Raw genomic sequence first — 12,616 nt, forward strand, 5'->3', positions numbered from 1 at the left:
GTGTAGTTGGAACTCCTGAAGAGCTGGCAGTGTGTGGGTCGGGGCAGTCACCATGACAACAAGCTCCTCTTAAACCCTCATTTAACTAAATCATCACTGGAGCAGTGAGAGACCTCTCCCTCAGTGGTCTCTTAGTACCAGACGGGGGCGCTCTTCTTACAGCCCTTTCATACTTGGTTGCTCCAACCCAGTTCTATGACTTCAGTTGCTAATGCTCTTGCTACAGTCTTTAAAGAAATAAGGTAAGTAACTCACCAAGGGGAACATGCTGAAAATCTTTTTTTTTTTTTTTTTTTAGTTTTTTTTAATGTTAATTTATTTTTGAGAGAGAGAGACAGAGGGTGAGCTGGGGAAGGGGCAGAGAGAGGGAGATACAGAATCCGAAGCAGGCTCCAGGCTCTGAGCTGTCAGCACAGAGCCCGACGTGGGACTCAAACTCACAAGCCGCAAGATCTTGACCTGAGCCAAAGTCAGACGCTTAACCAACGGAGCCATCCAGCCGCCCCAGAACATGCTTAAGATCTTACAAAAGGCCTAGCAAAAGCAATGATGAATCTGGATAGTAGTAAGAAACAAAATTGGTTTTCTGGCACTTGGTCATTAGACAAAAGTACAATAAGACATTGTAAAGTTTGAAAACGAGGGAGGAAAAATCTTAAGAAAAAGGCTAAATATCTGGGGCGCCTTGGTAGCTCAGTCAGTTAAGCGTCTGACTTCAGCTCAGGTTATGATCTTTTAAAAAAAAATTTTTTTTAATGTCTTTATTTTTGAGAGAGAGAGACAGAGTACAAGCTGGTGAGGGGCAGAGAGAGAGAGGGAGACACAGAATCAGAACCAGGCTCCAGGCTCTGAGCTGTCGGTACAGAGCCTGATGCACGGCTCAAACTCACAAACTGTGAGATCGTGACCTGAGCCAAAGTCAGACGCTTAACCAACTGACTGAGCAACCCAGATGCCCCCCCAAAAAATTGTGTAAAGGCTAAATATCAAGTGAACATTGGTAGTTGGTTCCCTTTTCTAAACCGTGAGATCCTTTTACTGTCTTTGTTTGCCCAACACTAAATGCATGGCCAGTATACTTGTGTTCACTGATGGTAGGTCCTATTTCTTGGTAATTGGTAGAAGTTGATACACCAGGCTTTAAAAACACTCAACATTTGGAGGCGCCTGGGTGCCTCAGTTGGTTGAGCTTCCAAGCTTCAGCTCAGGTCATGATCTCACAGCGTGTGAGTTCGAGCCCCACACCAGGCTCTGTGCTGACAGCTCAGAACCTGGAGCCTGCTTCGGATTCTGTGCCCCCTCTCTCTCTGCCCCTCCCCACTCATAGTGTGCCTCTCTCTCTCTCTCTCTCTCAAAAATAAACATTTAAAAGAAATTTTTAAAAACACTCAACATTGGTAGATCCCCACTAACTCTGTAGCTGACAAGCGTTTCAGACAACATTGAGAACATTGGAAATACTGTTTATTTTCTAGGGGATTTGTATTGATGGGCAAAAACAACAGCTTTACTAAGTTAGCCTGTAGCTAGGTTGAAAATGCTTATGATTATCACTTTTAATTGCTGTGTTTTAATAATGTATTTGGAGTTGTTTTTAAGTTCTAAATGGTGTAATAGCTTCCTTTTCCTGTGCAGTGCTATGTACCAGGCATATTTTAAGTGCTTTATCAATCCTCAGTGCCATTCATACAGGAAAGATTCAGTTAATTTTACTTTCTTGTTTAGCAACTCATCAGCCAAATCTCTTACTGATTTGCTTGAGTTCCAGGTACTTTTTTTCCTATCTCAATTCATTGGTTGTAATGTAAGCCATGAATTTTTATGTAATTTTAATGTGATCATCATTTTCTTTAAGTTTGAGGCTATCACTTTGATAAAAGAGCCTTGTGAGATCTCCCTTCCTCCAAGAGTTCTCTAAGTAGACTGGTAGTTTTCAGGTCCCTGTAATGGTAAGCCTCGTGGTGATTGTATTAGAGTTAACAAAGGGGAAGAAAATTTCCCAGGTCCTTAATGGAAGAAAACAGATTGTCTTGTGTTTACTGTCTGTATGACCAGATGGACCACTGAATTACTTAAATGTTAATTTGGGATAAATTGGAGTGTGTAGAAAAAAATTTTTTTCAAGAAAACAATTAGGCACATACCCCCCACAAAACTAGGAGAAAATATTTGTAAGATGTATCTGGCCAAGGATTTATATCCAGATGATAAAAATAGCTCCTACAGGGGCACCTGGGTGGCTCAGTCAGTTAAGCGTTCAACTTCAGCTCAGGTCATGACCTCACGGTTCATGGGTTCGAACCCCGCATCAGGCTCTGTGCTAACAGCTCAGAGCCTGGAACCTGCTTCAGATTCTGTATCTCCCTCTCTCTCTCTCTCTCTCTGCCCCTCCCCTGCTCACACTCTGTGTCTCTCTTTCAAAAATAAATAAACATTTAAAAAACATTTTTTAAAAGAAGAGCTCCTACAAATAACTAAAAGTAAGTAAATTAAAAACAGGCAAAAAGACTTGAACATACTCTTCACAAAAGAAGGTATATGAATGACCAATAAGCAGATGAAAATATAAGAAACATCGTTAGGCATCAGACAAATGCAAATGAGATAGCATTATCACCCATCAGAATGGCTAAAATATAAATGACCAATAATAACAAATGTTGATGAGGATGGGGTACAACCAGAACTCTCCTACTTTGCTGGCAGAAGGTACAAAGTGATGTAATCACTTGGGAAAACTATTTCTCATGAAGTGAAATGTAGATGTTCCTGTGACCCAGCACTTCTCCTAAGTATTTACTCCAGAAAAATAAAAACTTAAGTCCTCAAAGATTTGTACACAGATGCTCATAGCAGCCTTATTATATAAAAGCTCCAAACTGGGAAAAAAATGCAAATGTCCATCATAAAGAGAATGGATACATTGAGGTCTAGACAGGTGATGGAACACTACTGAATCCGTAACCCGGATGAAGCTTGTAGGCACAAGAGCGGGCATGAAGTGGGATGCCATTTATATGAACTTCTAGAGCAGGCCAAACTAATTACAGAAACAAGTCAGAATAGCGTGTACTTCTTTTTATTTATTTGAAAGAGAAGGAGAAACAATCCCATGCAGGCTCCACCCCATCAGTGCAGAGTCCTATTTGGGGCTCGAACTCACGAACCATGAGATCATGCCCTGAGCCGGGATCAACAGTCAGATGCTTAACTGACTGAGCCACCCAGGGGCCCCAGAATAGGATGTACTTCTTGAAGGTGGAAGTAGGATATCTTGATGGGGTAGTGTTATATGGTGCATGCAACTGTCAAAAAATCATCCAACTGACACTTTGCATTATATTGTTTCTACAACTTTTTAATTGTTTCCTTTCAGCAAATGTTAATTTGTTCTGTGGACCAAGATCTGGGGCTCTTTGTAAGAACTAAGTCATCTTCTAACTTACAGCCTAAATGCTTATTAAAATTTAGATGCGTATGTATTACTTAGGCCAGCTGCAACTCTAGTCGCTGAATTTTGTATTCTGTTTATTCAGAGTGGGTTAGAACACCTTCCTTTGTTGCTGTTGGATGAAATACAGATTGGGAGAAATAACCCGTCTACATCATTTTTGTTTTTATGGCGTAAAGCCAGGTCCACAAGGCCCCCAGCGTTATAGGATTATTCCTTTAGAAGACCACAGTGTTACAGATTAACTGACCAGGACTTTTTCGTTTTCCCTGGAAGGTATACAAGGGAGAAGAAGCAACATTCCAGATCTCAGGCCTCCAGACCAACACAGACTACAGGTTCCGCGTGTGCGTGTGCCGTCGCTGTGTAGACACCTCTCAGGAGCTAAGCGGAGCTTTCAGCCCCTCTGCGGCTTTTGTATTACAGCGAAGCGAGGTCATGCTCACAGGGGACACGGGGAGCATAGACGATCCCAGAATGAAGAGCATGATGCCTACTGACGAACAGTTTGCAGCCCTCATTGTGGTTGGCTTTGCAACTTTGTCCATTTTGTTTGCCTTTATATTACAGTACTTCTTAATGAAGTAAACAAACCCAACAAAACTAGAGGTATGAATTTAATTAATGCTACACATTTTAATACACACATTTATCCAGATACTCCCCTTTTTAAGCCCTTCTGTTCTTTGATTTATATACTTCTCTTGTTTTACAGATTTAGCTAGGAAAAAAAATCAGTGTTTTGGTGCACCTTTTTGAAATGCAAAACTAGGAAGAGACTAAACTGGATTTTTTTTTTTTTTTTTTTTTTAAAGAAAAGCAAACCGGATACCAAAAGCTAGCTTTCATATGTTTTCTTTCATCTTCAGATTTACCTTTATTCTGTTTTCACTGATGTCTTTTGCAAGCCTTTGGTTGTTTGTTTTTTTTTCTTCCATGTTACAGTTTAGTAATTTATATTCACCAGTCACTTCTTTTGTCTTGATCATCGATATCTGTGAACATGAATCACAGTGTGTGTAGTTACAGGTCTAGGATTCCAGTGTTGTCAGAGTATTAGCACACAACTACAACGGCAACAACAACGTACAGAAGATGTGTTCGCTCAGATAAGGCTGCCCTAAACAACCCTTTTGTCACTCAGTTGTTTAACTGTGTTTAGCTCATTTGAATCAAAATGTGTACTTTAATCTAAAATGTTTTAATGATCTGTATTTCTTCTGATTTTAACACTATGAGCTGCCTGTCTAAGAAATCAAGTAACCAAAATGCACCTATAAATTATGGAGCATTGTAGATTTTTACCCCATCGATTCATAGCAGTAATTTTAAGAGGGCATTGTGCAATAGTTAGTTGTTTCCTTGTTCAGCTGTTTTAAAAGCTGCTTTAACTTGTTTGTTTGTCTTTGTGTAGAACTACTTCTAATCTAATCACTAGAGTTATTATATTCTGTTATGTTTGACCAGAGTTATATGGCGAGAACTGGTGACTGTTTAGTGCCTCTGCCCATTGTCCATGATTCATACTAATTGTGAGCAGTCTTCTTACAGCTTGTTGTTTTGGAAAGATTTGCCTTTAGGCTGTTCTTTGAGGTATCAATGAAGTGATCGAATTTCAATACCTTGATTCAATGCACATCATATTAATCTCACAGCAGATGAAAACTGGTAAAACCCAAATGAGAGTCATCTAAATTTGTAGTTCCTATTTTTGTGGGTTTGACCTGGCCATGTGTGGAGAGGGAATGATATTTGGTGGTGAGCACAGGGTGTTTGGGGGTGAAGGAGCCTAGATTCTCTCCCTGGATCTGTCACTAACTTGCTGCGTGACCTGAACACGTCACTTTACCTCTCTGTGCCTCAGTTTCCCGTGCATTAAAAATAAAATGAAATAAAATGAAATGGGGATTCTAATGTTTGTAAGTGCTTTGAGATCCTTGATCAACAGGTGCTATTGGAGTGCAAAGTGTTACTCTTGCATGTTTATTCTGAGTCATGAGATAATCAAGTTTAACCCAAAGTCATTGGATTATTTATATGAAGTCCATAATGTTCGCGTACCTCAGGGACATTTAAGAGTTGGAGGTGCAAATAAATATATTCCAAAAGGGTGCAACAGACACAGTGTATCCCCCTGCTTCTGTTTTTGTATATTTTTGCTACTTGGTTTTTCTTGATCATAGCGATTTTGTGCTTGGTCTATGTTGTCTTAAGATGCAGTATCCTGTACTAGCTTGTAATATTCCCATACCAAAGTCATGGGGAAACCAACATTATTTTGTTTTTGGTTTATTTATACTATATTCTGCATACAGTACTTTAAATGCCAATTACAGTGCAATCTTTATTTATTGTAAAATTTTTTAAATGTACTTATGTACTAATTTCCCCTTGTAGCATGTTATTTTGTGTTTTATACTTTTGTAATTTTTAGGTCAGTCCTGTACCTTGGCAACATCTGTAGTATTATTATCAATCTTCTGACATTTTCTTGTGTTTTTAAAGAGAAGAGCATCTAGTGCATTAAATGCCAAAAAAAAAAATCCATTATCAGTGATTGAAACGTTTACATGTACCCAAAAAACCATAATCATCTCTTGAAAGAAAGTGCTGAGATCAATGAATTACTCTGTGTGCCTATATTGATGTAGTAAGTACTAGAGAGTTTTGTATTTTGTTATTGACTGTAATAATTAGTTTAATTAGCCTTGCAAAGTGATGGCATCAAGGTAAATATATTTTTGCCAAAGTTCTGGCCTTCCAAAACTCAGCCCTCTGCTTAAGTATATATTATGACCCACTCTACCGTGGCATCTGCGTTTCCGGAGACCATTGCTTAAAACACACCTTCTCCCCCCAAAACACTTGCATGAAATGAAGAGTTAAGTGTGTCCAAAAACCCTGTTTGCTGGGTGTGGGGGAGGTCCCTTTTTGGAAACACTTCAGAACTGCTGCTATAAAGAAATTCTCTGAATTGGTTGAAATGTTTTAAATGAAAGAATACTTAAGGCCAAGACTGCTACGAGTACTTTATCTTTTTTGAGATTGTCATCCTGTTGAGCCACCAGAAAGCTGCAGTGGGTGAAATACCAGCTGGCGGCACTTTATTTTATTGTTCTTCGTGATTTGGTGTCCATTATAAACCCATCAGTCCAAAAATTATTACTCCATCTGGCTCTGTTTTCTATCACAAATACGTATTTGTGACATCAGTATATAACTATATGTGTATTGCCGTTACACACGAACGATAAAATAAAGTGTTATATCGACCTTATTTCTCTTGCCCTTTTGCAATACGTAGGAATGAGTGAGTGGCCGATTCCCGATGCTCTGTATGTCAGATTCCTCCCTGGCACAAGAAATTCCAGTCATGTAATGCAAACTGCCCTTTGTCCTCAAAGAAACTGTTTAAAGAGAAAACTTTTTTAAAAGATTTTTTTCATATTATCTGCCTTGTTCTTATCAACTTGAGATTGTTGGCATTTTCTAACTGTGTTTTGTTGGCTACAGTAAATCAGTATTCCTGTCAAAATTGAAAAGTGCCCTAATTGAATGTGTTTGAATGTTATCCTTGCACAGTTCTTTAAATTGAAAGACAAAATGTTTTACCTCACTGTTGGACATACATTCCAAGGTTTTCAACTCTAGGAGAAAAAAAAAAATAATCATGTTTTCCTGTATTGTAAATTTTAGACTATTTCATACACATTGTATTAAAACTGCCATATCAATTTTAATGTATAGATTTTGCAAATACTATGCTATATGTAATACCTAACTGTATCTGTAGTGTATATGTAATATATTTATGCCCAATAAATGTTTTAATTCTTTCTGACGTAAGTAGGGTTTTTCTGCCATGAATAGGATTGCTTTTGTTGTTGTTGTTACTTTTTAAAAACTTAAACCACATCCCCAAAGTTGCACAGTCAAATGCCTTTCGAGGCCACCCAGGTGGCATCCAAAAGAGCAGTTGCACCCGAGGTCCTGCAAGATCACAGGCCATAATCACATGTGCTAATGTCTCAAAAGAAGCTAAAGATTCAGATTTCCCTGTATGGGACAGCTAAAATGTGATTATGGACAATACAGGCCCTGGGGGCTGCCAGTTAATTCTTTGTCAGAGTCTGCGTCCCTTACCTGTTCTCCAAATGCCAAACCTTAGGGGCCCAGGTCTATCTCCATACACACGGAGACCCAGAATGCTCTCTCTCCAAGACGAACTCCCAGGGTTTTGACTTCCATCTTCCCTCCCCTGGGTCTCATTCAACAACAACAACAGCAATAAAGCACAGTGCCCCTGCTATGGCCATGGTTTCCTTATGTTCAGATGGTTTTGCTAGGAATTGCTTGTATCTTTCTCATTTCTGGAGGAAAAAAAAAATGTACAGAAAAACTTTCTAGACGAAAATAAGCTCTGCATTATAAAGAGTGATGGCCATTCCTGTGAGTAAAGGTGACAAAGTGGACACGTGAGAGTTTGCATGCTCCTAACACTCCACTGAAAATCTAGTAAAGATTTGTTGTTGTTATTGTTACTGTTGTTGAATCACAACTCCCCTCAACACTGGGAAGAATGGGAAGGCACTTGCTAGCACCAGAATTTTGGAATTCTAATTTCTCAAGGAGAGGAATGAGCATCACCTCAATGCACATGCAGAATACGCTGAAGGCTCAGAAACTGACAGAAACATGTCCTTTTGAAGTGATGATGAACAGGGAAAGGATCCTAAAATACTACTAGTTGAAAGCTGTTTCAAATGCCATTGGATCTATAAAATTCCTCCCGTGTTGTGTTGTTTCCAGTTGGACAGCTGCAACCCTGCAGAAGCCTGTATGTTTCTCCTCAAAAGGTAAAATAGAAATCCCTAGCCTGGGAGACGCAATCCACAGCTGAGAGTAAAGTTGTGTGTACCATATCAGAAATGCGATTCAGTGAACATCTGCATACAGGAGAATATTGAGCGTGTTACCTAGAGAGCCTCATAGGCCAAAAAGAAAGATCTAAAGATGGTCAATGAAATGGTTCAGCCAGAGCATCCTTGGGTGGTTCTTCTCAGCCTGGGCTGCACAGTAATATCACCTGCAGTGCTTTTCAAAACCCCTACACCCACATCATACTTTGAACCAATAAAATGTGTATTTCCGGAGCGCTGGTGATTTTTTTAAATGTTTTTTTAATGTTTATTCATTTTTTGAGAGAGTGGGGGAGGGGCAGAGAGGGAGACACAGAACCCGATGCAGGCTCCAGGCTCTGAACTGACAGCACAGAGCCCGACGTGGGGCTTGAGCTCACGGACCGTGAGATCATGACCTGAGCTGAAGTTGGATGCTTAACCGACTGAGCCACCCAGGCGCCCCAGCATCGGTGACTTTTAAAGCCCCACAGGTGTTTCCTCTGTGCAGCCAGGATTGAGAACCACTGCCCCGAGGTGAAACACTCAACAATCCCCTGTCAGCTTTTGAGTCCTCCAGCTTAATGAAGAATGACCTGACATCTGATGAAAGCTGCTAACATGAAAAGCCAAAGCCAACAACGTGGAAGAATCAGAGACTAAGGGAGAAGCGACTTCAGGAAACAATTGTTTATCTCCCGAGAGATGAGAGGAACTAAATCCTCTTTAGACTGAGGACAGAATGCTATTGAAAAGGGTGCTTAACGAACGTGGAAATGCTCTCGGAAATGAAAAATTCAGAAGGGTTAGAAGCTGCAATTAAGAGAATAACCCCAAAATAAAACAAATGAAAATATAAAAGATTAGGATCAGACCAGAACATTCAATATCCAAGTAGTAGGGACTTGAGAAAGAACAGAGAAAATGGAGAAGAAATCATGAAACACCATGTTTCCAGAAGGAAAGGGCAGGAGGATGCTCAGCACGATGAGTGGAAATAAACCTCCCCCAAGGCACACCGTCCTGAAATTTCAAAACACTAGGACCAAGAGAAGCTCCCAAAAATGTAGGAAGGTGGTCACATAGAAGGATTAGAAATCAGAATAGCTTTATACTGCTTGCTAGCAACACTGGAAGCTAGAAATCAGTGACGCAAGTACGTCAAGATTTGAAAGATGAAGATTTCCCACCTGCTTACTCTTGGCCAAGTGTGAAGTATCATGAAGACATTTTTAGAAATGTGAGATCTCACAAATTTGCCTCCCATGCTCCCATTCTCGGAAGCTATTAGAGGATATGCTCTCCCATATTTGCCATACAGGCAAATAAAACAAGAAAGAAGAATCCATGGGATTCTGCCCCCAGTGCTTTTCATGCAGAAGTTGACTATCCAGCCCTTTGCCCCAAAAGAATTTATGTAATTTTCACTGTATCTTCCTCCTACCCCCACCCAGCCAACATGTTTGCATGACTGCCCCCCCAAAACGGATGCAAATGACCCTTTTAAACCTCTCAAGATATCTTACCTTGTGCTAATTAAAAGTAACAATTAGATCTGTGTGCAGCTACCCTTTATTCAGAGTGGCGACCAAAAAAAAAAAGTTTCCACCTCTACTGCTGGACTGGAGGGAGGGAATATATGTTTGGGACAGCAAGTCTCATCACCTCTGCAGCATTTGGCAGTGATGTAATCCATAAGACCTGTTGCTCCAAACCATAGTCTTTTGCATGGGTGTGTTATTTTTAATGCAATATTTTCATTTTAATTGAAGTCGTTATCAATTTATCGTTTAAAATGTGGAAATTTAAGGGCGCCTGGGTGGCTCAGTCAGTTAAACGTCTGATTTAGGCTCAGGTCATGATCTCATGGTTTGTGGGTTCAAGCCCCATGTCGGGCTCTGTGCTGACAGCTCAGAGCCTGGAGCCTGCTTCAGATTCTGTGTCTCCCTCTCTCTGCCCTTCCCCCACTCACGCTCTATCTCTCTCAGCAATAAACATTTAAATGTTTTTAATGTGGAAATTTCATACAAAATACTGAATTCCAGATTCTACTAAAATTTGAAAGACCTGGCAACTGCAGGTCCTGTTCTAGAATCATGATACTCAACAAAGGTGAATAATGGCTGTCCTTGTTGGTTGGGGCATTTGCTGTGCAGCTGACCACATTTCTCACCAAATTCTTGATAAGAATATGGATGATCTTGTCTCTTCCAATAGAAGAATATCACCTTTTACTCATCTCTGACAAAAGTGAGTAAACGGCATGTGGGGCGGGGGAAGAGACAAGGTTTCCAAGAATTTGATGGAGAACGTCTGTATATATTTGCTTCTCCATCAAAGCAACAAAAACAGTGGCAACAAGAAAAATGCCAACATCAAGTTTTCCAGAACTCTGGAAATTAACTAAAGCCTTGTAACAATCTGAACCTTGATAAGAACAGCAGGCTTTGTGTTTTTTTATCGCAATCTACTCTTCTCCCCAGCTCCACAGTAGCCTTGGAAATGAGCCCTGCGGCCACCAGAGGGAGCATACTGGGTTTGGAGCATCTCAAAATATCTCCTCCCCAGATCAGTGTCACTGTTTAACTTAGCTCGCTTTATGGGAAAAACCTTATATCCAGGGCATTTGTTGAAAAATAATCAGTGTAATCATGTAACACTGTCGCTGCTTGAGGCTGCAGTACCAGTTGGGGCAAACAAGAGCCTGGTCAAAAACTTCCAAGACCTGGGGACGGAGATATCCAAGGGGGCAGTTAAAGCTTGTGACGTGGTCCTGAGCATCTAGAAGGCCATGTACATGTACAGGGCTATGAGTGCGCCAAGGAAGGACCTGAGAAGTCCTCAGTCTCACTTCTGCCTGATCACAAGGCCCTGTGCAAGCAAGGAATGAAGGCCAGGGTGGAACTGCGAACTCTGCCTGTGGAAGGCATGCTCCAATATACAGAGCCCCGTGAAGAAGAGTGAAAAACTTACTGGTTCAAGGCACTGAAGGAAATCTGTGAGTAGCTGTTAACTGACATCAAATGGAACAGAGACAATCGTGGCCAGAAGTCTGAAAGGATAGAACCTGAATTTGTAACTCAGATTTACCCTAATAAGAAATGGGGAGGTGATGATCAAAGAGGATTTTAGCCTTAACTATAATATTTTGGCCTTGTAGATGAAAGATGCATTTACATATTAGGAAATAAAAAATATTTTTATGGTTAACAAAACCATAGAAGAAATAAATTTCCATCCCCTTTTCCGAGTCAAAGGATAACTAAAGGATGCTTCTTAGTTCCCACCCCCCCAGGACTGAAGGCACAGATTTTTTGTTTTCTATCCAAACAGGTTCTACAAGAAACATGTTCAATTCACATCAACAAAATTTCTTGCACATATGAGCTATTGAACGCTGTAGATTTTCCACTATAGCATTGTTTCCCAAAGTGGGGAAATATACAAGACAACTGTAAACGGTACATGGCTTGACATCTTTAAATTATGTAGTTTTGTCATCTGTACTAGGAAAAATTGTATCCAGCATATCAAAGAAAACCAGATAAGATTAAAGTGGATATTTAAGAAAAGGAATATGGTAAGTAAATAATGGCGCAGGTGCTACTCAGATATGGCAGAAATCACAGGAATGATGAGCAAATGGATGAAGTTTGAGAACAGTGCACCACAGAATGCAGTGTCCTAAATAACACACGGATCTATGCGAGGCAATACATTTCTAAGTTGTCATGTGTAAATACATTCTTTAATCATCATGTGAAGAGTTGTGTTGTATTGGGGGCGGAGGGGCGGGGCACGGGGGAATGGGGATAAAAATCAGGATCCACACAGAATTGGAAATTGAATTGAATGAGATTTGTGTAACTGACCCCTACCAGCCTCAGTGACGTGCTCAAACCTTCCTATCCTGCTGTGCATATTTTCATGTTCAGCACTTATGAATATTAGCATAAATGAAAATTGGCTTCTCTGCAGTTAAGGTGCTTTTGCCCAAAGACTGAAGGCTCTATGGTGTTATTTTTGCAGAGCCTGAGCTAAGATAACATTTTGGTTTCATCAGGCATGGGGAAGAAAAGAAAAGTATGATAGGCCTCTATTGTTTTGTCTGCCACTCCCTTCCAGGACAGTGGGCTAGAAACACCCTCTCCCACACTCAACCCCATCCACTCTGTTCTCCACAAGTTGCTGGATTCCTCTAAAACCACTACCCAGACTTCACTACATTATTCTAGGGATGGCCTAGCCATCTGGGATTGAGACTCAA

The 12,616-nt window shown here is 40.4% G+C and overlaps 1 protein-coding gene across 6 annotated transcripts in view; it reads left to right on the forward strand.

Annotated features, from left to right (window-relative positions):
* FNDC3B (fibronectin type III domain containing 3B) overlaps positions 1-7,292 on the forward strand; it is a 360,687-nt gene extending 353,395 nt beyond the window's left edge. For all 6 annotated transcript variants that reach the window (XM_040480759.1, XM_040480762.1, XM_040480760.1 and 3 more), the window contains one exon: positions 3,728-7,292. In XM_040480759.1, coding sequence (XP_040336693.1) covers positions 3,728-4,039 — 312 coding nt within the window. In that variant the 3' untranslated portion in view covers positions 4,040-7,292. The remainder of the gene's footprint in view (positions 1-3,727) is intronic.
* Positions 7,293-12,616: the final 5,324 nt, after the last annotated feature.

The sequence above is a fragment of the Herpailurus yagouaroundi genome, unplaced genomic scaffold (genome assembly GCF_014898765.1).
Source record: "Herpailurus yagouaroundi ecotype Mexico unplaced genomic scaffold, PumYag 159, whole genome shotgun sequence".
NCBI lineage: Eukaryota > Metazoa > Chordata > Mammalia > Carnivora > Felidae > Herpailurus > Herpailurus yagouaroundi.